Raw genomic sequence first — 26,732 nt, forward strand, 5'->3', positions numbered from 1 at the left:
ATCTCCCCTTCACTCTGTCCTTGCCACCAGCACAGGGTCTGGCAAGACATTCTGAGGCCACCAACACCTGCTGGGCAGTTAGTGACTCTGCTCCAGGCTAGGGCAGGCCTCCAGATGGGATGGGGCATCCCTGCCCTCCAGGCACCCAGGACAGACGGTCCCGCTGCCACCCACACAGTGAGGCTGTAAGACAGGGGTGCTGGGGAGGCACTGTTGGCGGGGGGCGTGCTGACAGCAGGCAAGACCCCGGGGGAAGACGGCTTCCAGGGGGTGTCCGGGAGCCACATGGGAGTAGGATGGGGTGGGAGCTCCGGGGAAGCTGCGACCTGCCCGCTTTGGCTGGAGAGACCCCAGCAGAAACACATGTCAGCTGTGGGTGAGCTCAGGGAGGTCACAGAGCTTCTAACGTGAAACGATAACTGGACGGGTGAGGGAACCCAGGAAAGTGTCCCAACAGCCCTGGCCCACGGTCCAGGAGGCCTAGCTATTAAACCTCACATGCAAGCTCCCCGAAAGCAAGTCAGTCTACGAGGAGCACCCAACTGTAAACGCCTTGTAGGCTCTGGGGCAGTTTTCTCCCATTGTGTTTAAGACCTTTCTGTAACACTCATCCAGTGCCTTCATGGTTTAAAAAAAAAAAACAAAACAGAAACCTACGATCCTCCCCAGCCCACATCTGCCTTTTTAAATCTCCTCGTGACACTCCTCAGCTTGGGGCCCCCTGCAAGAGGCTGGCCCGCGCCCCTCTACGCATCCCAGAAGCTCGGGCGCCTGTGCCCATCAGCCCTTCCCTCGGGGCCCGGGGTCAGCAGGCCCGGCCCAGTCTGTCCTCAGCACAAGCCCAGCCCACGGCAGGTGCACACCAGCACCCCCCCGCTCATTCAGGTCCCAGCCTGGACGAGCACCGTGCTCCCCCAGGAAGGGGTGGCCACAGGCACGCGGTCACCCACGTATTCCTTCTTGCCTAACTCTTGGCAGCATCCACGTCATCTGGACATCGGTCTGCTGGCTTGCTGCTAGAACATGAGCTCCGAGGGCAGGCCCCTGACACACCCTGTGCCCCGTGGCACGCCCAACACCCCACCACGCACACAGGAGGTGGCAGTTAATAAACAGATGCCGAATAAAGAAGGACGTGCAGGGTGTGACTTTGGGTACGACGTCTCTGTACTCAACTTCCTGTTGGTAAAAGGGGGTCTAATGGCATCTACCCCACAGGGTTTCTGGGAGCATCAGAGATCCTAGTTAAAAGCTCCTTGTAAACTGTCGGATGGTGGCATGTGATACACATGTACGAACACGCAGAAAGGAGGGAGGAAGGGGACACACACACACTCACACCTTCCCTTCTCCAGCCTTAGCCCGAGGGCCGTGGGATACAGGGCAGCAGCTCCCTGGCCCTCCCAGTGACCTTCTCCAGGAAGGACACCACCCATTAGACACCAGTGGAAAATGCCAAGTCCCCAGAGGCGAAACAGTCTCTCAGGGGCTCTAAATTCCCAAGGCTGGCTGTGCACCGGAACCACCTGCAGAGCCTTTTAAACACGCACACACCTGCCGTCCAAAGCTGCTGTGAGTCCGAGGACTGGGCCTCATCTCCCTGGCTCCACCTGGACCAGGTTATCTAGCAGAACCTGGCCTTGCAGGACAGGGAAGGCAGTTTGGGCCCACTCCTGCCTCCGTCTCAGGCACAGAGAGAACGAGCCCGGAAGGAAGCCCTGCATCTTCCTGGTGAGGCTGTGGCCGCAAGTATGGGAGCCGTCTGCCTGGACGAGGACTCCAGTCCCCAGGGAAGTGGTCCTCCGCGCACCCGGCTTCCCTCAGGGTGCGGCTCCTGCGTCACCTTGGCTCCTCCTCCTTGACCTCAGGTCCTCCCCCCCTGCCCCGCCCCCGCCTCCCAGATTCACTCCTGCTCCATCCGCAGCACCCAGACCGGTCTAGACCCACATCTCTTCCCTGGTCGCCTGCAGCAGCCCCCTGTCCCTCCCTTCCAATCGGCAGCCTCCCCAGCCACCCGAGTGGCCATCCCATCACCTCCCTCTCCTCCAGCGGCCTCTGGCCGGCACTCCAGTCTGGCCACAGCTGGCTCTTCCCCAACAAGGACTACGTACGGACCGGCCCAGCCAGCACCTGAGCGCTGCTCCTCCCCTCGCCCACCTGGCTCAGCCCTGCCGTCCTCCAGCATCAGCTCATGTGCTGCCCTCCTCGAAGTCCCAGCCCTCTGGGTCAGCCTCCTTTAAACCATGTTGTCTCCTGAGCCTCCCAACAGATCATAACTCCTCCAGCCGCAGCCCAGGGTGTGCACGGGCTGGTGGAAGGGGCCGGGGGCTTCGCCCTGCCCAGACGCCCTTCCCCAGGTCCCTGCACGGCGCCCCCACGGGCCTCTTACGTGGTGGGCACAAAACGCACACTCGCTGAGCGCAGAAGGGCTCAAGTGTCAGAAGCCTTGAAGCTGTGGAAGGAGGAACCCATACAAGGGCCTGTGTCCCTCACAGCAGCAGCTCCCAAACCGCAGCCGCCCAGTGGCAGCGGGCGACCCGGCTTGTTCTGCTCGTGCCCAGCAGCACACAGAGCCGGGTTCTGCTTTCATTCCAGCAGCGCCAAATCCTGGGACTGATCATGTTTTCCTCTTCGCACTGGCTCTGGGAAGTTCAGAACCAAAAAGGGGCCCAGGTGCTGAGTGTATGGGACACGGGAGCAAGTCCACGGCCCGTGTGTTTCACTCCTGCTTCCTTCACCCCACCCCCTCCCTTATTTTTCTCCCTTAATCCTGCGGCCCCATGTGTCTGCTTCTCTGCCACTTGGAGCCTTTGGGGAAGGAGGCATCATCACATCCGCAAAGCGAGCATCGAGCACGGAGAGCCCAGCGGCATGGCGGGCAGACCAGGGTCTGCGGTCGGGGGGCTGGGGTCGCCCGGCCCTGCTCCCAAACCCCTGAGTGGTGGTGCAGGTCTTCCTCTCCCGGGACCTCTGCTTCCTGGCACGTCCCCTCATTACTCACTGCCCCCCCAGGGGATGTGCTAGGCCTGCAGACAGGAGCCTCCCTTTCACAGGCCCCGCCGTGACCCCACTTCCCTGCCCCCAGGTCCCCATGAGGAGCTCCCGCCAGGCCCCAACAACGCCCCTGCCGCTCTAGCCCTGTCATGAGTCACGCGGGGGGACAAGGCACAAAGGCATCAGGGGCCCAGGGGATGGGGGGGGCTTACCTTGAGGACGAAGCCGTCGGGGCAGGCACGGTCATACTTGTACACCTTGTAGACGACCAGGAAGACGACACAGGTGAGGAAGGCCAGGGCAAAGAGCACCAGCACGGACACCTGTGGGGGGGGCGGGACCGTCAGCACGGCTGAGGGGGCGGCCACGCAGACACACCCACACACAGATGCACAGAGACACACACACAGGCCCGCGGGCCACTATACACGGGCACCGTCTCCGGAAGGAGGCACGGAACACAGAACCGGGAGGCCTCTGGTGATAAGCAGTCAGCAGAGTCACTTTACACTGGACAACTTTTTGTACCATTTTCATTTTTTCACCCCAAGCTGCATCACCTTCATTTTAAATTAGCCATTTCTAGTATTCCAGGCCTTGCATAGAGAGCTCGGGGTACAGATAACGATCAGGCCTCATGGACATCGGACACACCATCGAGCCGTGGGTGTGGGCTGCCCTTCTGATGCTGTGGGTCACCACAGTGGCGCATCAGCCAATGGCTACTCAGCTGTTCCAGAGCCACCCCTGAGCCCTGGACACCAGCCCTGCGCTTGACCTGGGGCCAGCTGGCCAGGACAGAAGACCCTCCCGGGCCCCCATCACCTCCGCTCTGGACAGTTTCCTGCGTGTTCAGTTAGAGCCTGTCCTCCCCACCCTGGAGGGCGGTCCCCATTAGGATGGGGACTCGGCGTTCTGCACCGTGGCTGGGCCACGGGACGTACTCAGTCATGTCGGCAGATTATTAATGACAGCCCATGAGCGGAGTGGGCCAGCGACGGGAGACCTCCCCACTGCAGGGCCTGGGGCACGGGGGACGGAATGATGCTGCATCTGGCCTTGAAGGTGCTCCCTGGCTGCTGGGAGCCGCTGGGCAGGGGCGAGAGCGTGTCCTGGGCTGAAAGGGCGTGCAGAGGCCCTGCGGGTCAGGTCGGGAGGTGTGACCAGGAACCGCAGCACCCAGGCCCCCAGCCCAGCCCCACTACTCCCTCTCTTCTCCCCACACGGCCACCCTGGCCACCGGCCACTGCTGCCCGGGCTACGAGTCCCCACCTCCAACCACCCAGCTCACGCTTACTACAGCCTGGGCGACACCTGTCCCCTCTGTGCCCCGCACCCAAGGAAGCAAGCAAGGAGTCTCTGTGTCACCCCCAAGGAGGCCCTTCCTGCCCATCTCTGCAGTCCACCCCCGTCAATATCTCTGTCCTCTACCCCCTGTTCTTCTCGTGACCCCTCACCTGGGCTGTCAGGGCTGTCACCCTCTCTAGCCACTCCGGCCTGTCTGGACAACCCGCCTGCACGTGGAGCCTGCGTCTGACAAGGGGACACAGGGTGGCGCCACGGCTGCCTCAAGGCCCAAAGCACCCCCAGGGAAGGTGCCATCTGGGTTCTGGTGGCCGCTATGGCACATGGGCAAGGATAAGACCACCCGGCCCGGGTGGGCAGCCCGGGGAGACCACAGAGGCAGCTGAGCATGGAGCTGGGTGACAAAGGAGGCTGAATCTGAGGAAGAGGAATGGGCAGTGGCCCTGGGGACACGCGGCGGCCGAGGGAGCAGCAGAGTATGTGCAGGGCTTTCCGACAGGGGTGGCAACCCTGCCGGTGCCCGGTGCCCAGGAGGGGCAGTCAGATTCTGGGTAAGTCACCCCACTCCGCCAGGCCCAGGCTCCTGCCAGCCGATGGCAGTGAGAGGCCCCAGCTCCCGGGGCTGCTGGGAGGACAGCACCTAGGCACAGTGGATGCTCTGGAAGGAAGCGTTTGCTGTTGTTGCTGCAACTGTCACCACAGCCACTCCCTTGCTCACTCGGGTCACACAGTTGGCAGATGCAGAGCTGGACTCTCAGCCCAGGCCGCACAGCCTCCCCCAGGCCCGCCGCCCTATCCTACCTGAGCCCCTCCCCGCATTCACCTGACTACTGCTCACCCAAATCTGCCCTGCCCGGGACCCAGCTACCCACTGGCGGCCCCTGGGGGCAGCAAGGGCCACTTCAGCAGCTCTTTCCACAGTCTAGAATAGCAGGATTGTCCATAGGGAGAGCTGTATTTAAAATAACTGAACTCCTTCGTAACCCTCTATATTCTATTTTGGGCATTTGAAAACATTATTCCAAGAAGAGGTCCATGGCACATAACAGGTTAAGAAGCCCTGTTAGAATATGTCCTCCTCAATAAAATATTAGCGAACTGAATTCAACTACACGTTAATAAATACATGCACCATGATCAAGTGGGATTCATTCCACGGTTGCAAGGATGGTTCCAACATCCACAAAATCTATGTGACATATCACAGTAACAAAATGAAGGATAAAAATCATATGACCGTCTCAACAGATGCAGAAAAAGCATGTGACAAAATTCAACGTGCATTTATGATAAAAACTCTCAACAAGTGGGTATAGAGGGAATGTACATAATAAAGGCCATATATGACAAGCCCACAGCTAACAGCATATTCAATGGTGAAAAGCTGAAAGCTTTTCCTCTAAGATCAGGAACAAGAAAGGGATGGCCACTCTTGCCAGTTTTATTTAACATAGTATTACAAATCCTAGCCAGGACAATTAGGCAAGAAAAAGAAATAAAAGGCATCCAAATTAGAAAGGAAGAAGTAAAACTGTTACAATTTGCAAATGACAAAGTATCTATAGAAAACCCTAAAGACCACCAAATAACTGCTAGAACTAATCAACAAAGTTGCAGGATACAAAATCAACATACAAAAAAATCTATTGCATTTCTATACACTAATAAGTGAGCTATCAGAAGAGTAATTAAGAAAACAATCCCACTTACAATTGCATCCCAAAGAATAAAATATCTAGGAATAAATTTAACCAAGGAGGTAAAAGACCTGTACACTGAAAACTACTTATAAGTCAGTGATGAAAAAAAACTGAAGAAGACACAAAAAAATGGAAAGATATCCTGTGCTCATGCATTGGAAGAATTAATATTGTTAAAATGTCCACACTACCACTACCCAAAGCAATCTACAGATTCAATGCAATCCCTATCAAAATTACATATTCATTTTTCACAGAAATAGAACATACTATCTTCCAATTTGTGTCAACCATAAAATAGCCAAAGCAATCTTAAGAAGAAAATTGGAGGCATCATGCTCCTTGATTTCAAACTATATCACAAAGGTATTCAAAACAGTATGGCAGTGGTGTAAAAACAGACACATAGACTATGGAACAGAGAAGAGAGCCCATCAATAAACCCACATGTGTATGGTCAATTAGTTTATGACAAAGGAGCCAAGAATATAAAACAGGGAAAGAACAGTCTCTTCAATAAATGGTGCTGGGAAAACTGGAGAGCCTCATGTAAAAGAATAAAGCTCAACCACTAACACCATATACAAATATTAACCCAAGACGAATTAAAGACTTGAACGTAGGACCTGAAACCATAAAACTCCTAGAAGAAAACACAGGTGATAAGCTCCTTGACATTGGTCTTGGCAAGGATTTGTTGTATTTGACCCCAAAAGCAAAAGCAACAAAAGCAAAAATAAACAAGCAGGACTACATCAAGCTAAAAAGCTTCTGCACAGCAAAGGAAATCATCAACAAAATTAAAAAGCAACCTACTGAATGGGAAGGAATATCTGTAAATCATATATCTGGTAAGGGGTTAATATAGAAATATATAAAGAACTCATAGAACTCTAGAGCAAAACCCAAAGAATCCAACTAAAAAATGGGCAGAGGAACTGCATAGGCACTTTTTTCCAGAGAAGACATACAGATGACCAACAGGTACATGAAAAGGTGCTCAACATCACTAACCATCAGAGAACCGCAAATCAAAACCATAATGAGATATCACCTCACATCTATTAGAATGGCTATTTTCAAAAAGAAAAGAAACAGTAACGGTCGGAAAGGACGCAGAGAAAAGGAAACTCTCGTGCAATATTGGTGGGAATGTCAACTGGTGCAGCTACTACGGAAAACAATTCAGAGGTTCCTCAAAAAACTAAAAATAGAACTACCGGGACTTCCCTGGTGGCACCGTGGTTAAGAATCCGCCTGCCAATGCAGGGGACACAGGTTCGAGCCCTGGTCTGGGAAGATCCCACATGCCACGGAGCAACTAAGCCCGTGCACCATAACTACTGAGCCTGTGCTCTAGAGCCCGCAAGCCACAACTACTGAGCCCACGTGCCACAACAACTGAAGCCCATGCACCTAGAGCCTGTGCTCCGCAACAAGAGAAGCCGCCACAATGAGAAGCCCGCACACTGCAATGAAGACCCAACACAGCCAAAAATAAATTAAAAAATGAATTCACACACAAAAAAAAGAACTACCATGTGATCCAACAATCCCACTTCTGGGTATTTATCTGAAGGAAATGAAAAAGCTAACTTGAAAAGATGTCTGCACCCCCATGTTTACTGCAGCATTATTTACAATGGCCAAGATACAGAAGCAACCTAAGTTGCTTGGATAAAGATGTGGTATATATATTCAACGGACTATTATTCAGTCATAAAAAGAAGGAAATCTTGCCATTTGTAACAACATGCGTGGACCTTGAAGGCATTATACTAAGTGAAATAAGTCAGACCAAGTAAAACAAATACTGTTCAAGCTCACTTATATGTGGACTCTTAAAAAAAATTAAAACTGAGCTCATAAATACAGAGATCAAATTGGTGGTACCAGAGGCAGGGGGGTGGGGGAAATGGGTGAAGGGGGTCAAAAGGCACACACTTCCAACTAAAGATAAATAAGTCCTGGGGATGTAGTATAAAGCATGGTGACTACAGTTAATAAAACTGTGCTGCGTATCTGAAAGTGGCTAAGAAAGTAGCTCTTAAAAGGTCTCATCACAAGAAAAAATACTGTAACTGTGGTGACAGATGTTAACTAGACTTACAGTGTGATCATTTCTCAATACACACAAACACTGAATCATTCTGCTGCACAGCTGAAACTAAAATATTGCTGTATGTCAACTACATTTCAATTTTTTAAAAAAGAGTATAGGGACTTCCCTGGTGGCGCAGTAGTTAAGAATCTGCCTGCCAAGGCAGGCGACACGGGTTCGAGCCCTGGTCCAGGAAGATCCCACATGCCGCAGAGCAACTAAGCCCGTGCGCCACAACTACTGAGCCTGTGGGTTCACATTTCCCTACATGGCATGGTGTCCCCTGCAGCCACCACGGCCTGAGAAGCGAGCCGCAGGCCTTTCCAGGAAGATCCCCAGCTGGCTCCGAACTGGATCCTGGCTCTGCCAACCGCCACCTGTGTGACGAGCAGGTCGCCTGCGCGTCTTGTCTCTGAAGAAGGGACAAGGCCTCACACTCTTACACGTTTACTTTCAAGAGAATGAAAAGCTATCAAGGGCTCAAGAGCATGTTGCCAGCCCCACGTGCTGCACCCCAGTCAAGGTTGAATTGTGCCCCGACCCCCCCAAAAAAGTGGAAGCCCTAAGCCTGGCACCTGTGAATGTGACCTTATTTAGAAATAGGGTCCTTGCAGGGGTGATTCAATTAACTGAGGTCATTCGGGTGAGCCCTAATCCAGTATGACTGTGTCATGAAAAGGGGACATCTGGACACACAGGTGCACGCACATGGCCATGTGAAGACGGAGGATGGAGTGATGCACCTTCAAGCCACAGAAAGCCAGGGACTGCCGGCAACGCCCCGCCCACGCCCCCCAGGAGCCAGGAGGAGGCACGGAAGGGTTCTCCCCCGGAGGCTTCAGAGGGCACCTGCTGGCACCTAAGTCTTGGACCTCGGGCCTTCAGAACCAGGAGACAATACATCTCTGCTGTTGGAGTCCCCCAGTCGATGTACTTTGTCCTGGCAGTCCTAGCAAACTAACACAGCCCCTAACACCAAGGCTGTTTTAGGCCCTGAGTGGTCAGCACTGGCTCACCTCCCCCGGAGGTCGCCCTTGTCCCTTCCCCAGCATGGCCAGGCTGGCGGCCTTCCCTCCTCCTTGCCAAAGCCCTGGCCAGGCCCACTGCCTCCCGGAGCGCTCTGGAACGTGCCAGCCTCTCTGGACACCGAGAGCGCATGTGGCCCCCATAACCCAGTATCTACCATTTCCTGAGTCAAGTGACATGAAACTCTGTCCCAGTTTGGAGAGTTTCATGAACCTCCCTCACCTCCCACCCCCATGAGACAATTAAGAATATTCCAGAACAGAATGTGAAATCACTTAGCCAGACATACCTGTTTCCTCCAGGCCCTGGGAGTACCCTCTGGCTTTCGCTACATGGGCATGCCATGGCTGTAAGCACCCTGGAGAGCCCTGATCGCCCGAGGCTCCATCTTTCAGCCAATTCTGAAATACTCTGGCCAAGAGACAAGCCACCCATCCACTGCCCATTGTGTGTCAAGCGCCCTGGGTTCTAGGCCTGCTCGGCCAACACACGCAGTGACTCTGGAAAGGGCATCTGTCCCTTGACCCTCGGTCCCCTCTCAGCTGTGAAGGGGGAGCACCCACATTTACAGTGGGGTGTCCAGGAGACCCCCTCACTGAACAACGTAAGCCCCACTCCCTCAGGGCTGCAGCCTCAGAGCAAGGAAGATGCCTGGAGACCATCAAATCCAGCACCTTCCTGTACACGTGACAGAGGCCCAGCCACTGAAAAGGCAGCACCTTCAATGGGAACAACGGGACGTCCAGGTGGCCGAAGAGCCCGGGGCGCACACAAGAGGAGGGGCAGCCATCACCTCAGTGACCCGACCTGAGCACAGAAAAGGCCCCAACAGCGCTGTGTACTAGAATCACAGGAGCCTCCAAGGATCCCGATACGCGGACCCCAGACCGGGAGACCCGGATACCTGGACCCCAGACCGGGAGACCCGGATACCCAGACCCCAGACCGGGAGCAACACCCAGGCATCAGTATGTGAGCCCACACCCCACCCCTGAACACCTCCTGTGTTCTCAGCCTTGCTGAGAACCGTGGGGGTGAACAGAGGATCCCACTTCTGCGTCGAACTCCTGCAGCCAGGGGGTTCCTGAGCTCCCACCCAAGCTCTGCCCTGTTGCACCAAAACACCATATTGATGGTAGCTCCAGAAACTTCGCTGCCTCTGCACTACGTACGGTTGGCGGTTTAAATAAAGCTTGTACACTCCTACGACAGCACCTGCAAGGCCACGTTACTGACTGCATCTTACAAACGGGGCAACAGAGGCTCAGACACGTAGATGACTAGGCCAAGGGAAGCCGGCTGATACCCTACAGGTATCCAGGTCCTAATCCCTGGAACCTGAATATGCCACTTTATATGGTAAAAGGGACTCTGCAGATGTGATCAAGTCAAGGGCCTTGAGGTGGAAGATTATCCTGGATTATCCAGAGGGGCCCTCAGTGGAACCACAGGTGCCCTTATAAGAGGGAGGCAGAGGGTGAATCTGCCACAGAGGAGACGCCGATGGGAAGATAGAGCAGAGAGAGATTGGAGATGCTGTGCTGCAGGCTTTGCAGATGGAGGGAGGAGCTGCAAGCCAAGGAATGCAAGCAGCACACCTCCAGAGGCTGCAAGAGGAAGCACAGCCAGTGCGACTGATTCAGGACCTCTGGCCTCCAGGACTGTCAGAGAATGAATGCGTGTGGTTTTACGCCACTCAGCTGCCCCAGGAAACTAATTCACCTCCTTGCGAGCCCACCTCCCCATAGACCGAGCCCCTGCGGGCAGGGTTGAAACCACACAACAGGCAGAGGGAGACGAGTGAATGAGTCAGTGGGTGGATGCAGCTGGCAGGTAGCCCATCCCCCAGTGAGGACTTACAGGGCAGCCCTTGGGTGCCAGGAGCCAACCCGGAGCATCTACACATCAAGTGGAACATAAATTCAGTTTGCCGGGTTTTATTAAGGAAATGATCATGCACAGGATGGGGGCAGGACCCCGGGCAGCTCTGCCCTCCAAGGGCCCCTGGAGGCCGGGACCCGGGTGGATGGGCAGTACCCAAACCTGCCGCTGTCCCCTCCGGGTGGGGCTGTGGGCCTGGGGGCCAGGGATGAAAGCCATGGAGGCCCTTGGTTGGCAGAAGGGTGTTTCCTTAGAGGCAGGGCCTTTGTTTCAGGGCCGACATCTCTATCAGGCACACAAAACCCAGTGCTGGGGCCCACGATGCTTTTAGTGACCCCAGAAAATGGTTTTAACTTTTGCTTCAAAACCAGAAAAAAAAATAATAATGAATCCAGCCTGGGTTATATTCATCTTTAGTCCAAGACAGGCATAAGACGTTCTTTTTTTTTTAAGGAGGAAAGGGCCCACAAAGGCAAAAGCGTCTTGGGCCCCAAGGCCCTGCCTTCCTACATCGACGGAATCCCCAGTGGCTGGTGGATGTTCCCGGCCACCATGGAGTGACCTTGGCCAGCAGGGTCAGCCCTGGTCTCTGCTGAGTGGTGTTAACTCATCACAGCACGGAGTGAGAACCAGGAGGGGAAGGTGGGAGCAGAGGCCAAACTCCCCCATGCGGGGAAGCGGTCCAGGAGGGGGTGTCTGGTCTTGAAGGATGGGGAGCGCTCCTGGGAAGCTCGGGAAACTGTGTTGTAGTCAGAGGGAGAGAGAGGTTGTACCAAAGCCCCAGGCATCCAGGACACAGTGTGTTCAGCCAGTGCGGCTGGAGCATCACACATCCTGCAGGAGAGCGGCACGGGAGGGTGACAAAGGACGCCGTGTGCCACACCAAGAGGTGGGAGCCCAGAGGGTTCCTGGGCGCTGCAGGATTCAAGAAGGCGGCTGCCCCTCTATTATGTCCCAAATTAGCATTTCTCACAGCGCTGGAAGGTGTTGCCAGCTGCCTGAAGGACAGATGTTTGCCACCAATTTACGAGTGTGTTAGAGCAGATACTACACGGTCCCTAAATTGACATCACTTTTATGCAGCTGTCAATAAAAGCTCTAAGGCAGGACACAGTGGGGTGAAATTCAGCTACTGTACAGGGATTTGTACTCACCACCCCGTGTCCTCTGGCGGGTGCCCCATGGTGACCCTCACCCCACTGCTGTGGGCAGTGGGCTTTAAGGAACAGTGTGTAGGAGCAGCGGGGGTCGGGGGAGAGCCTGGTGCAGGGTTTCCACCATGTTTGTGCCACTGACCTCTGGCAGCCACGTGAAGCCTGTAAATCCTTCTCAGAATCATACTTAAAATGCATAAGACACAACACACAGGAAAAAAACCAATCACATCGAAACACTATTATCAAAATATTGTAAAAATATACATTTGTGATATATTATGCATGTGCTTCCTTATTAACACACCAAAAAAACAAGATCTTATAATACTGTGATTTCAAAGGAATGATGAGACTAAACACTTCCCAAAATCTTGGTGACACCTGCAGTGTGATACAAAGAACACTTGTGATTTGCATTGGTGACAGTCACGGGATTTACTTATACTACTGCAGTTGATCGCCTACAGTAAAAAGTGAAAGAATGTGTACACTGCAGACTATAACACGTTGCTGAAAGAAAGTAAAGAAGACCCAAATAAATGAAAAACACCATGGATTGGAAGACTTAATATGTTAAGATGGGAATACTTCCCAGACTGATCTACAGATTCAATGCAATCCCTATCAAAATCCCAACAGCCTTTGCTGTAGAAATGGAAATTGCAAGGTATAGTGAATACCAAAGCAATCTTGAAAACGAAGAATAAGCTAGAGGACTCACGCTTCCCAATTTCAAAGCTTACAGTTTCAAAACTTACAGCTACAGGGCTTCCCTGGTGGCGCAGTGGTTGGGAGTCCGCCTACCGATGCAGGGGACACGGGTTCGTACCCCGGTCCGGGAAGATCCCACATGCTGCGGAGCGGCTGGGCCCATGAGCCATGGCTGCTGAGCCTGCGCGTCCCGAGCCAGTGCTCCACAACGGGAGAGGCCACAACAGTGAGAGGCCCGCGTACCGCAAAAAAAAAAAACAAAAAAAACAAAAAACTTACAGCTACAGTAATCAAAACAGTGTGGGACTGGCATAAGAACCGCCATATAAATCAATGAAATAGGAGGGAGAGTTCAGAAATAAAACCATGTGTTCATGGTCAACTGATTTTTTCACTAAGTGTGCCAAGACCATTCAATGGGGCAAGAACGGTCTCTTCAATAAATGGTGTTGGAACAATTAGGTATCTGCACACAAAAGAATCAAGTTGGACCCTGACCTCACACCATATACAAAAATTAACTCAAAATGGAATAAAGACCTAAATATAAAAGCTAAAGCCATAAAACTCTTAGAAGAAAACATAGAGGTAAATCTTCATGACCTTGGATTTGGCAACGGTGTCTTACATGTGACACCAAAAGCACAAGCAACAAAAATAAACTGTACTTCACCAAAATTTTAAAATTTTGTGCATTAATGAACACTAGCAAGAAAGTGAAAAGACAACCGACAAAATGGTAGAAAATATATGCAAATGATACATCTGATAAGGATCTAGTATCCAGAGCATATAAGGAACTCCTACAACTCAACAACAGGAAGACAAACAACGCAATTAAAAATGTGAAAGGACTTGAATAGACATCGCTCCAAAGAAGATAAACAAATGGCTAACACAGGAAAAGACGCTCAACATCATTAGCCATTAAGAAATGCAAATCAGGGCTTCCCTGGTGGCGCAGTGGTTGAGAGTCCGCCTGCCGATGCAGGGGACACGGGTTCGTGCCCTGGTCCGGGGGGATCCCACATGCCGCGGAGAGGCTAAGCCTGTGAGCCATGGCCGCTGGGCCTGCACGTACGGAGCCTGTGCTCCGCAACGGGAGAGGCCACAACAGTGAGGGGCCCGTGTACGGCAAAAAAAAAAAAAAGAAATGCAAATCAAAGCCACAGTGAGATACACTTCACCCCCACTAAAATGGCTATAATAAAAACATAAACAAGTAACAAGTGTTGGTGAGGATATGGAAAAAGTGAAAACCTTGTACATTGCTGGTGGGAATATGAATGGTGCCGCTGCTGTGGAAAACAGCACTTCCTCAGTATGTTAAACATAAAATCACCACACGAACCAGCAATTCCATTCCTGGTTACATACCCGAGAGAACTCAAAACAGGTGGTCACAGAGAAACCTGTACATGAACGTTCACTCCGGCACTATTCACACTTAACCAAAAGGTAGAAACAATGCAAATGTCCATCAGTGGATGAATGGATAAACAAAATGGAGTCTTACCCATTCAATGGAACATTCCTCAGCCATAAACAGGAATAATGTAGCGATACATGCTGCAACATGGATGAACCTTGAAAACATTATCCTAAGTGAAAGAAGCAGTCGTACAGGACCAAATATTGTACGATTCCACTTCTATGCAGTGTCCAGAATAGGGAAATCCATAGAGACAGAAAAGAGATTAGTGGTTGCTTAGGGCTAAGGGAAATGGGGAGTGACTGCCAATGGGTATGGGGTCTCCTCTGGGGGTGATTGAAAATGTTCTGAAAATAGATAATGGTGATGGTTGGGCAACACCACGAATGTAGTAAATGCCACTGAACACTTTAAAATGGTAAATTTTATATTATGTATATTTTACTACCGAAAAAAAAGGGCCAGAGGCAGGAGGCCGGCCTGTGGCAGGGGTCCGGAAGAGATGGTGAGCCCAAGCCAGAGCAGCCCTGCCCCAGAGGCAAGAGGGGTCAAGGGGTGTTTTCTGGAAAGAACGGCCAGGAATGGACAGCAAATAGGATATGGGCTTCGGGGTGAACTTTATAAGGAGTTTATAAGGAGGGGACCATGTGCCCGAGATGCTTGGGACAGTCCTGGCTGACAGTTACTGCCCCGGCGTCCCAAATGCACAGGGTCCACCATCACTCTCCAGAGTGTCCCGGTCTGGGCCATGCATTACACGGCCACTCGACTTACAAGGCCCTGGCCCTTATACCTGTTCTCCAAATATTCACCATGAGTCGGGAATTAGCAGTCACCCTGTTTCACAGACGAGGAGCTCGATGGGCACTTGAATTTGCTGTGTTCCCATCTGCTCTTTCTGGCCTGGGATCTCCTCTCCTGCCGGGGAGCCTCCCGGGGGTCACTGCCCAGCTGGGATGGGAACTAGGGCATCTGCAGCAGGGGAGAGTCACCCCGCAGGCCCCATGCAGCTGTGGGTATGGAAAGCAGAGCCTGGCAGGCTCGGTGTCAGACGGATGTGGGGCCGAATCCTACTGCTATCCCCAAGTAGCTGGCTGACCTTGGGGCAGTTCCTCTCCGACCTTAATTCCCCACCTCCAAAATTAGGACAGTAAGATCAACCTTCAAAACTGTTCCTAAGAGCCCAGGCAGGCAGCATTGGGTCGATGGCGGCTGGGTCATCCTTACTCTGCTCTCTCTGCCCTCCTACCCTCAGGAGGGAGGGGGGGGGGGGAATGTGCTTTTCTACTGAGTAACGCAGTTAAAAAACAAAAACATCTTGGAAAAATAAGATGAATCCTGACATCTCCAAGCATTTACAGCACTAAGTATTTTCGGTAACCCACACAAAATGAACATACAGACACACCCCCCAGATGACTCAACCCACTTAATTATTCCATTCTAGATGAAGCTCCCACTCTCTAGCTGGGCCAGGAAACCGCAAAACGGGGCAGCTGAACCCTGCATGACGCTCTGCTGAAGGTGACAGAGTGCTGAGATGCATTTCTAGGATCCCCAGTGCCCCCTTGCAAAAACCACGCCCACTGCTGAGTGCCAAGGCAACGGTGCCGCCGTTCATAAATATTTAACAAATGCATCTTGAAACACACCAGGGGATTATTGGAGAGGGTGGAAAACAGATGGACACCTAGGAAGCTCAAGGTCATTAAGGATGTGAGAAAAGATACAAACCACCCACAGATTCATTTGTTGACAGAAGGCAAAGGGACCCCCGATGCAGCACATGGACACTATTCAAACAAACCTGGTCTCTCCTTCCAGGACATTCTCCCAGCCCTGCACCAACTGTGTAATGCCGACCTTGGAATCTCTGAAAGTCCCGAAGGCAACATGGCACCAGGGGAGGGGGTGCGTCTTGTTCGCCCTAACCCTGAACTCACAACGAGACGGTGTGTAGATGTCGGAGGCGTCAGCAGCCCTCCATCACGGCAGTCACAAGCATAAACCTTCCTTTAATCTGCCTAAGTATGGCCCCTCCATCCTCCGAGCGTTAAGAAGCAGCCTCGGCAGCACTGCGACACGCCGCTCTGCATGGGTGAGGGGGACTGTGCAATTAAAACACTGTTTAGGTTTAGTTAATTTGAGAAACATCTCAGGCCCGTGTTTATTCTCGGCATAGATACACCTCCAGGTAATTCAACAACTGCTTTCCTCGTTGACACTAACCTTTTCGGGAAGCCTAGACTTTGGGCCACCTCTGGGTGACTAATCCAGCAATCCCTGTGTGGCAGAGCCTCAGAAAACCCTCTCCCCAGCCAGCAGTTACCTAGCAACCAGCCTAGCAACCTCGCAGCCAAGAGATTAATCCCCGGGTGATAATCATAAAGCAACATCCAAAAAGACATCTCATCTCGAGGATGCCATCCGAAGGTATATAAAGATGAGGGGCAGAGCAGTGGCACCTCGCTCCCGAACTACACAAATCGCAGACAAAAGGGAGGCATGTTATTTACTTGTTGCTTCGACAGTTGAAAGGCATGATTTCATTTCTGCGATTCACACACGGAGCCGAAAAGAACGAGGAGACAGCTGGGCTGGGGAGCCACATGGAAGCTGCCCTAACACCAGCAGGATGAGGAAGATGTTCTGTTCCAGCCACAGCTGTGACTGACCCTCAAGTGGGATGGGGGGGCAGGGGTAGAGGTCCTCCTCTCCGTTGCCCACACATATCTCAGTTTTCCAGGAGACAGCCCCCAGCCCTCAGCCAGCTGACGTCTCCCACCAGGGAAGCACGCCTCACTGTGTGCGTGCATTCAGAGATGGCAGAAACACAACTGGGCAGTAAAAGGCCGAGAGAACATTCCAGAAAGGCCAGCACTCTTAGCATTTCCAAAAGGCACCAGCCCTCCTGAGCCTGCCCAGTCCTGGTGCTGGAACGCAGCCCACCCATAAAGGGTCACGAACTCAGTAGGATCATCTGGAGAGCCTGTTACAATGCACGTCCCCAGGGGCCAGGGTCTCTCTGTTAAAATCGAACCTCAGGTGATTCCAACACAGGTGGCCCCAGACCACACCTGGAGGCCACCTCCCGCGCACAGACCCCACGGCCGGCACGCAGGCAGCCCAGTAAACCAGCTTCCTGTTCAGCAGGGCTCTGGAGCAAAGGCAGGAGGTGTGCAGGATGCGGGTCATTCAGCTGAGCGACTCAGGCCCACAGGCCTCTGGGTCAAGCTGGCCAGGTCCCCTCGCACTGACTGTGGGACCCTGGGCAGGTCACCTGCTGAATGGGTGATCACCTGTAAAGGGCTCACACCCACTCATGGCCCAGAGAGGGCTCCCTCAGGAGCTGCCATCAAACTTACCCAACAAGCGAGGGTCCCTGGAAATCTCACCAAGTCCCCATCACCGGGGGCCAACAGCCCAGTCTGTCATCCCCTGACTTATGGAGTTGTCACTGCACATGTGTCCAGCACCAGAGGGGAGGCATCAGGGAGCTCCTCTCTTGCCCGACACAGAGGGGCTGGAAAGTTCTGTCTGCACCCAGAGCCCCGCACCTGCACTCTGCCTGACGGTGGCTCAGGGGGCGCTATGCTCTGTCTCTCCCCCAGGTCACCAACTCAGGTCAGGGGGCCTTTGCTTACCAGGGCCACCCCACTGGACACTCATCCCACTCACAGGGACACCAGGTCACAGGCCTCACACCCAGAGAGAAGCGTGAGCCAGGGAAAGGGGTCTGGTCACCGTGACATAAAAGGAAAGGAAGGCAGAAAAATGATGCTTACACGGGGGAGGACTCGGGGTACGTGGGCCCCCCCATATCCGAAGCCTGCTGGGAAGGAGGGTGATTTGTGTTCAGATCGAGGCCACAGGGCAGCAGTCACTGGGAAGTGTTTGTTGGTTTTTTTTTTTAACATCTTTATTGGAGTATAATTGCTTTACAATGGTGTGTTAGTTTCTGCTTTATAACAAAGTGAATCAGCTATATGCATACATACATCCCCATATCTCTTCCCTCTTGCTTCTCCCTCCCACCGTCCCTATCCCACCCCTCTAGGCGGTCACAAAGCAACGAGCTGACCTCCCTGTGCTATGCGGCTGCTTCCCACTAGCTATCTACCTTGCGTTTGGCAGTGTATATATGTCCATGCCTCTCTCTCGCTTGGAATCAACAAAGGAAAAGGCTTCTTAGAAGCAGAACAATCCAGCAGCGCAACAGGTTGCCTGGGGCTGAAAGCATCCCATGCAAATGTGTCTTCCAGAAGCCACGTGGACCTCAGGCGGTACAGCCAAGAGCAGGCTGCTTGGGTTCAAGATCTCTGCCTCGGTTTTCCCTCAGTTGTAAAATGGAGATAACAATGGTGCCTGCCTCATGAGGTTTCTGAGTATAAAATGAGATCATAAGCGTAACGAGCTTGACCCAGAGTCTGGCTCATGGGAGCCCTCCGCTACTGTTAGATGCTGTTACTGCCTCGTTACGGGGGGGGGTGGAAACACCAGGAGAATGAGGTTAATCCCAGGAGGCTTCATGGCAGAGGTGATATCTGAGCTGGCACTGGAAGGTGACGGAAGGGGAACGGGGTCCGGGACTTGGAAGTTGGGGCCCATAGGGAGGTGTGTATGGCAGGAGATGTGAGGAAGGGTGCTGGCCTCAGAGGTAGAGTCATGGGGAGTACCCCAGCAGCCCCCCGTGACCACCTGGGACTCAACAGCCTCGTCTGCAAAAGAGGAAATGACGCCCCCTTCCGGGTGGCTGTGAACCGCAGGGAGGCCACAGAGCTAAACGTACAGACATGCCTGGTTTATGTATAGAACTGGGGAAATGGCCACTGCACTGCAATAATCCACTGAGCACCAACTGCACATACCACCTTCTTAGACATTCTTAGACATCCCAGGAGGTGGGAGCAGACAAGGCAGGTCTTCTGCCACCACAGCCTGATCCACTGGGGCAGGCACGGATCTTCTGGGTCCTCAGGTTCCGGGCAACTGGAGCCAGGGAACCACACAAAGGCCCAGCTGTGGCTGCTGAGAGCCCTGATGGCCCATGTGCATCACCCACACCTTGAACAAGGGACCTGGGGACCTGCATCAGGTGAGCGTTCATGAAAAGCAGCAACAAAGGACCCCAGAGGTGGGGACAGAGCCGGGCATGCAACCAACAGATGAAGGGATAGCTGTTCAAGCTGCTTTGTGGACACACAAAATGCCGGGGCCAGGAGAGGCAGAGTTCAAATCAGGAATGACAAACCCAGACACGCTCAGATATCCAGATGGCGTCTGCCATTGGGATGATGGCTATCATGCCCTTAAAACTGAGGTCACCTCTGCCTCAGCCAGGGGTCGATCCCCGGGTGTGGACAGGCAGGTCATGCAAGTGGCAGCAGAGGCACATGCCAAGCAGCTGGCCAGAGCGGGAGAGAGATACTGACCTTAGGTCAGTCCAACCTGGCCCCCGTGAGCCTCAAAACACGGATGAATTACCAAGCCAGGAGCTGCCAGAAGAGCATCTCAACCTATACACCCTCCTGAAGCCACCAACAGAAACCACAGATGCAGGCCTCTCTCTCTGTGCCTCAACTTCCCCATCTATAGAATGGGTTATACTAATAGTACCTGCTTCTCGGGGAGGGTTGCTGGGAGGATTAGATGAGCTAACACAAGTAAACACCCCACAGACACAAAAGACGACAACTCTGACGGCACCCGCTGGCTTGGCCGGCCCCTGTATGGTTTTCCTCCAGGCCGGGGAGGCAGCACGGAATGATGGGAAGGATTTAAAGTCACATTATGCCCTGGAATCCCCAGTCACCCCACAAGGCCACCTCACTCCTTGGGCTTCACTTTCATCTCTTAACCAGTTCACAGGTGCGTCATGGAGATCAAACAGGATGCAGTATGCAAAGGGGCTTTGGAAACTGCAGGACACGGAGGTGGGCAGGTGTCCATGCACCCAGCATAAAGACGTGGCTCACACATCCACGTGGGTGGCAAGCAGGGAGCCAGCCAAGGCCACCCTTCAAGGCCTGGGTGACCTACTTATGTCTCCCACATCACCCTTCCGAATCTAGGTGAGGGCCTCCATTTTACCATCTCTCATGTTTCCCAAAGAACAAGTTTCCAGAAGATCAATATCCTAACTTGTTCCTCAACCAACCTCTGCTTCCATCCTCAGAGGCCACCCAGACTCTGGGGAGAAGGCTCCGTCCCCAGGCCTGGCTGCAATCCTGCCCCTTTCAGCAGTTGTTCTTCCCTGAAGAACGGTCCAGAGCAAGGTTTCCCTCCCCAAAGTGAGCACTTCCAGCAACCCATGTACAGGGCCAGCCAGGCCCCACCCCTCCACATCCTGCCAGATGGAGTGTGAACACAGGGGCTCTGCAGTGGGCCACCTCTGACTCCTGGTCCTGCCACACAGAGCTATGACCACCCTGTGCCTCAACTTCCCCATCTGCAAAATGGGCTACATGGATAGCACTGACCTCCTGGGGAGGGATGCTTAGCTGAGCCCGCATATGCCAAGGCTCAGATTGGGTCCTGGCACTAAGTAAGTGCAATGGGTTGCCCTTTTGTTATTGTCTGCCCTCCTCCCGGAACTGAAGGGATTTTAATGTTTGGTAAGTGATCTGTCGTATGTTTATAACCTTTGCCTAAAAGAAAGTTTAGGGATGGGTCTTCCCCGTTATTAAAACTAAGTAATATTGATCATTTTGGAAGATAAAGGAAAGAAAGAAGAAATTTTAAAAACCACAAGGTCAATTTTGCACATCTGGGATCAGCCCATATCGGTGTCTCGTCCTGTTCCCATCATTCCACAGGTCATCTCTGCAGCTCAGTGGCCCCCCTCCTGGGGGCAAAAGCAGCATCTCATCCGCTTCCAGGGCCACTCACCTTGAACCTCTCGGTAACACCCTCGGTGATGCTGACGGTGAACTCAGCTATCTTGGGAGGACGTGTTTTGCCTTTCTTGCGGTCAGGTTCATATTCAGTCTTAGTTTTCACCACCACCTTGTCCAGGAAACAGAAGCAAACAGTCAGTGGTACAGCCAGATACATTCAGACACACCTGTCCAAAGAGGACAGGTGGGGAAACCCTCGTTCAGAGTCACCATTTCACCAGGAAGTATTTCACAGAAAGAATGAGAACAGCCACCACTCATTAGAAATCTCCTCTGTGCCGAGACTTTCAGCACGTTACCATTAATAATCCTGATAGCAGCCCCAGGAGGGAAAAACGATAACGGCGGGGCAGGGAAGTTAAGTACGTTGGTCAAGGCCACGTAGCTAGTAGGTGGCAGGGCTGAGAGTAGCCAGCAGGGCCCCGGACTCCTAATTTGGCGCTCCCTTCACTGCCCAGAGCTCTATCGGCCCAGGTGGTGGGAAGGATGCGCTGATACTGTCACTGGTCTTCACATGCCGCCACGGGTAAAACAAGAAGATTCAAGGGCACTATTGCCCTCCAGCACTAGGAAGGAGCAGGCAGCCAGCCTTCAAGGAAATCGACCTTGGGGAGTCTGTCGCTACCCCACCACCCTCCTCTCTCCCTTGTCTTGGCAACAGCCCTTAAAGGGTCTCCCTGCTCTGTCCCCCCTCCACTCTCCACTGTGAAGCAGGAGATGTTTTTCCAACCACGAAATCTGCTCTGCCTCTGCCCCAGGCAAACCCTTTCCCTACATGCCCCCCAGCTTCAGCTGTGCCCTAACCCACCCCTCGAGCCTCCACCCTCGGATGCTCACAGCCTCTCCGCACCATCACTGCCCCCATCACACCCCGTTGCCAGGGCTGTTTCCTTCTCTGTCCCCACTGGACGCGGAGGCGAGGTGTCCGGGAGCAGTGTCCAGGGGCTATGTGTGTCTAGTCCTCAAATGCCCACGCCCTAGAGCAGAAGCCAGGAAGTTGGACTGGAGACAGACAGCCCCCCACCCTCTTCCTCACCCAAGTGACAACGCCCTTCACTGGGTGAACCACAGCGTGGGGACACACTGCCCTCCGTGATGGTGGGACCCAGCGCAGAACAAGCACTCAGGACACTGTGGGCGCTCCCAGAATGAGCCGTGACACCAGACCCAGCCTCAGGAAGAAAGTGGCCCACGCCATGTGACACTGAGAAGTGATCCAAGGGCCACATCCCTTTAAAGCACACTCTTGCCTCCCTCCTCCCTTCTGTTACAGCTCTCCCTGCGCTCAGTGCGACAGCCTGCGTGCCCACCCTGGGGGCACCCATCTCTAGGGCAGCACCTGGGCCTCACCCTGCCATCCTCGAACCCCAACTGTACCTGAGTAGCTGTGGGACCCTGAGCACACCCTTGGCTACTTGGAACCTCAGTTTCCCGGCCTGTGATATGGGTGCAAGGCCTATCTGGTAGGGCTACTGTGAGGAGGAGGGAATCCACGGGACCCTGAGCCCAGTGGGGACCCGGTCAGGATCCCATCAGCCCGGATTCCATCTGCCTCTGCCACTAACAAGCTAGGTGACTTCGGGCAAGTTCCTTAAACTTCCTGTGTCTCCATCTCCACATCTGTAAAACGGGGTAACAGTGTAGTTACCTCCTAACGTCAGTGTGTTAAAGTAACTGAAAGCCATAAAGCATGCAGACAAGTGCCTGGTGAGTAACAAGCATTCAAACACGCCAGCTGAGACTGGCTCTGAGGCTGCTACCAGCTCTGTGACTACCGGCACTGTTGCACCTCAGAACCTCGTGCTCAGCACACATTCTATTTACAACCTTAGCTGTGTTATCAGCCCTCGGACACGCGTCCCCTAGGACAGGTGACATCACCTCCCTGAACCCTAGCTGGGAGCAACATGTTGCCGCTGTTCGGGTTAAGAGATGTCTCGTGAGAGTGCGGTCTGGCTCCAAGCAGGGCAGAGCAAGGGGCCCTGCCAGAGCTTCCGCATTCTGGAGGATGGCAGCCTTCAGCCGAGTGACCTTGCGCATGTCCTATACACTCCTGGAGACTCGGTTTCCTCATCTGTGACCTCAGAAATCTGGCGCGACCATCACTCCCTGCTAGAATGCCCATGTCTGGAGCATCTCAGGGACGGAAGACTCATCACCTTCAGAGCTGCTTAGGTTACCCTTGATAGCCTGATTGTCTGGCCAAAATTTCATACCTGCCTGAAACCTCCTCCCTGGTATAAGCCAACTATGTGCCAGACGGTTCCGGAATGGAACAGACTGAGGACCAAAGAGGAGGCTGAGTGGAGGCGATCACGTGATAGAGATGCTTCCTGGGGATGCCGTGTCCCCGGCACAGGCTGAGGCAGAAGGGGAAGGCGGGCATGGTGGCGCCAGGCTGGGCTAACTGGGCAAGTCTGACACCTAGACAGGGAAGGGGGAGGCGGAAGCCAAGTCCTCAGGCAGCCCTGCCCCTCCCACAAAGCTTCTTTTAGACCATCGATGCCTGACCCAGGTGCACAGGTGTGACCAGCTGATCCTCTTTTCTTGAAATAAAACACCTGTTCCACCATCGCTCTGTCCTCCGCCCCCGCTCTCCTACCCAAACACAGACAACAGAGTTGGGGGAATCAAAACCACTTTGGGGAACTGAGTAAGGCTATCAAAAGGCCCACCACGGGAATAACGAAAGGAAAGACCCATGGCAGGGATAGTCTCTCATCCCCACCCCTGCCCCACGGCCAGTAATCACCAACATGCCCCAAATAAACCACAAGCCCTGAGTCAGAACCTCCCTGCCAAGCATTAAATGAAACAATTAACGCCAGCACACTTGGGGGAACAGAGTGCGCTTCCTCGTGGTTGGGATGATTCTGAAAAGCTGCAAGGTGGTCAGAATGGATGTGTGTGGATAATTTTAGGTTTGAGTTTTACAATATAACTGTATAGACTTTTAAGCGTTTTTAATGTTAACTCTTGAAAAAATTGCTCTTAATGGACACAGAAACTACTTGATTGCAGGCGATATTCAAGAAAGAGGGGATTCCTTAAATTCAACAAAAAGAAAAAAATCCCGCTTTAAGGAGAGAATGATGAATGACTGTCCCCAGTTACCCTAATACTGAGGAGCACGAGTGCTTATTTGGAGATTTCACAAAAGGAACAAAGAGAGGAAGGAGGCGGTGTAGGAGCGCGCACCCTGCCGCATCCACCGCCGATGTGGGAGGGGTGGGCGCAGAGGGTAAGGAGGGGGATTCAGCCCCTAGGGAGGGCCCATCTGGCCAAGGAGAGGGGCCTCTCCACCCCAAAGGGGCAAATCGGGCTGAAGCTGCATCATCCGGGAAGGCACGAGGGGCAGCCGCACCACTCCTGGGCTCACCCCAGAACCAGAGCTCCTGGTACCCCGGGGCAGAGACGAACGGGGCTGGGTTGTAGGTGGAGGGGGCAGGGGCCTCTCTCGGACAAGAGTCCCACGAAAATCAAGAAGAGACCCTACCCCGTCCGCGTTCCATTGTCAGGAAGAAGCCGTCATCTAAGGCGGGGCGGGGGGGGGGGGGGAGGGCCAGATCACCCGATCCAGAATCCCGCGCGGGTACGTGGTCCTCCGAGGGGCGTCCTCCACCCCGCCCGAGCCCGCCCCCAGTTCGCGTCCCCAGCGCACGCGGCGCGTTTCTTTTGTTGCGGCCGCCACCCGAGATTTGGGGGTGCTCACCCGGCGGTCCTGGGTACCGGGGGCCTCTCACCTTATCCGGGGGCGGGAACTGCAGTTGATTGACATCAAGGGGCGTCATCAGGGGGATGGTGTCGAAGCCATCCTCCAGCAGCGGCTGCTTGGTGCCCTTCTCCGCGAAATTGTTCCCCAACTTCACCATGGTTCCGGGAGACCCGAGGCTGCCGCCTGCGGAGCGAGGGCCGGGCGGGAGTCACCGCGAGCAAGACCCACCCGCTGTCCCGGGCGTCGGCGAGCTCTCCGGCCCCCGCCTCGTCTCCGAGGAGGGGTCGTGAGGATGCAGAGGTCGCGGCCCGAGGGCTGGGGGGTGGGTGCTGTGTATTTATGGACTCACCCGCTGGGCAAAAGCGCCAAGCTCAGGGACGCCTAGCAGCCGGGGAGGGGGCGCCGCCCCTGCCCGCGGGTCTAGACGCGTCCCCGGTCCTGGCGACGCCTCGCCGGTGACCTGCCCAGGGACCCCTGTCCCTCCCACCTGGGGAAATGCGCGGCCCTGTACCCGGCTCCCCGGCGGAAGGGTCCAACCCGGGCGCCCCGCGGCCCCGCCTGCCGGCCAGCACTCACCCCACGCCCGTCTCCGGCAGGTCTGGACTCCGACCGCAATCCGAGCCTCCGCGTCGCCCGCTCCCGCTCACAGCAATGGCAGAGGCGGCGCCGCGCGGGGCCGGGGCGGGGGCGCCGCGCGATTGGGCTCCCTCCCCCCGCTCGCCACCTCCCTTCCTGCCGCTCCCGGGGGTTAACTGCGCGCTGTGAGTGCGTGCGTGTGGCGGCGGCGGCAGCCTTGACGCAGCGCGCGCGCGCGCCGGCCGCACAAAGAAGCGCGGGGCGGGCGCAGGGGGGCGCTCCCCGTGGACCCCGCGGTCCCCGGGACCTCGGCTGGTGGGGAGAGATAAGGGTGATGGGATCGCGCCCCGGATGGGAGGCTCGGAGGGCGCCACAGGACTGGTAGCCGGGGATGGGGTGAAAGAGAGGTGCGGGCTGCGTAACCCCGGGGCGGCGGCTGGGGCGCAAGGCGATTCGAAGCGAGAGAGGGGCGGGGGATCCTAGGGATGGAGCGATCCCCCAAACTGGGGGAAAAGGTGCCCCCCTTACAGGCGAGCCGATCTGGGAGTCCTGAAGGATAGGGAAGGGTCCTGCGGGGGAGGGTTCCAGGAGGCTGTGGGCGGTGGCAGAGACGAGAGCGTGGTCTGGTTAGTGCGTGGCTGGCTTGTGGAGAGGCCGACAAAAAGAGGGCGTGTCCCTGGTGAAAGGAGGCTCGGATGGGAATGGAGGGGGGAGTTTTTTGGTGGTACAGGATGTGGAGGGAACGCTCTCCAGAGCTGGGGACGGTGTCGGGAAGTGGGGGGACGCCCAGGGTAGCGGGAGGGAAGGTATCCAGGGCAAAGAGAGCGCTTCGCGTGATGCGTTGGAGCGTTTCTCTGGTCTGATCAGAAGGTAAAGCTGGGGTCCGCTCCCGGCAGCCGCAGCCTCAATCATCCAGGGCTCAGAGAAGGGGCGTCCTGGAACGAAGAACCTCCTCTCCATGTAGCTAGAGAACAGGAACACTATTCTCTCACTGCCTGCTGAGCCTTGAGCCACCAGGTCAGTCTAGGAACCTGGCCATGGGCACCTTGATTTCAAAATCCCCGGGAGGGCACAAGCAGATGAGGTGCCTGGGTTTCTCTTAACTGGGCCCAAGTCCTCAGCAGGGTCCACATGAGCCTTTGACCACAGGGCAGCCTGGCAGGACCCAGGCTCTTGGCGCACACTACCCCTGGCCAGCCCAGGAAGGGTTGGTGTCCCAGACGCAGGCACCTTGGGGC

General features: G+C 54.5%; 1 protein-coding gene across 7 annotated transcripts in view; it reads right to left on the minus strand.

The window, feature by feature from the left end:
• The window catches only part of NSG1 (neuronal vesicle trafficking associated 1), a 32,585-nt gene extending 6,146 nt beyond the window's left edge, over positions 1 to 26,439 (minus strand). For 2 of the 7 annotated variants that reach the window (XR_016393231.1, XR_016393230.1), the window contains exons 1-4: positions 25,495 to 26,439; positions 24,947 to 25,101; positions 21,196 to 21,312; positions 3,207 to 3,317 (exon numbers count right to left, since the gene is read on the minus strand). Coding sequence is in view for 5 of the 7 variants with exons in the window: in XM_089911644.1 (XP_089767770.1) it covers positions 3,207 to 3,317; positions 21,196 to 21,312; positions 24,947 to 25,075 (357 nt within the window). In the remaining 2 variants the exon portion in view is untranslated. The remainder of the gene's footprint in view (positions 1 to 3,206; positions 3,318 to 21,195; positions 21,313 to 24,946; positions 25,102 to 25,494) is intronic. The other 5 variants (XM_089911644.1, XM_089911643.1, XM_089911646.1 and 2 more) reach the window with 4 other exon arrangements.
• Positions 26,440 to 26,732: the final 293 nt, after the last annotated feature.

The sequence above is a fragment of the Delphinapterus leucas genome, chromosome 5 (genome assembly GCF_059928025.1).
Source record: "Delphinapterus leucas isolate spDelLeu-1000000601 "Yukka" chromosome 5, BTC_Dleu_Yukka2, whole genome shotgun sequence".
NCBI lineage: Eukaryota > Metazoa > Chordata > Mammalia > Artiodactyla > Monodontidae > Delphinapterus > Delphinapterus leucas.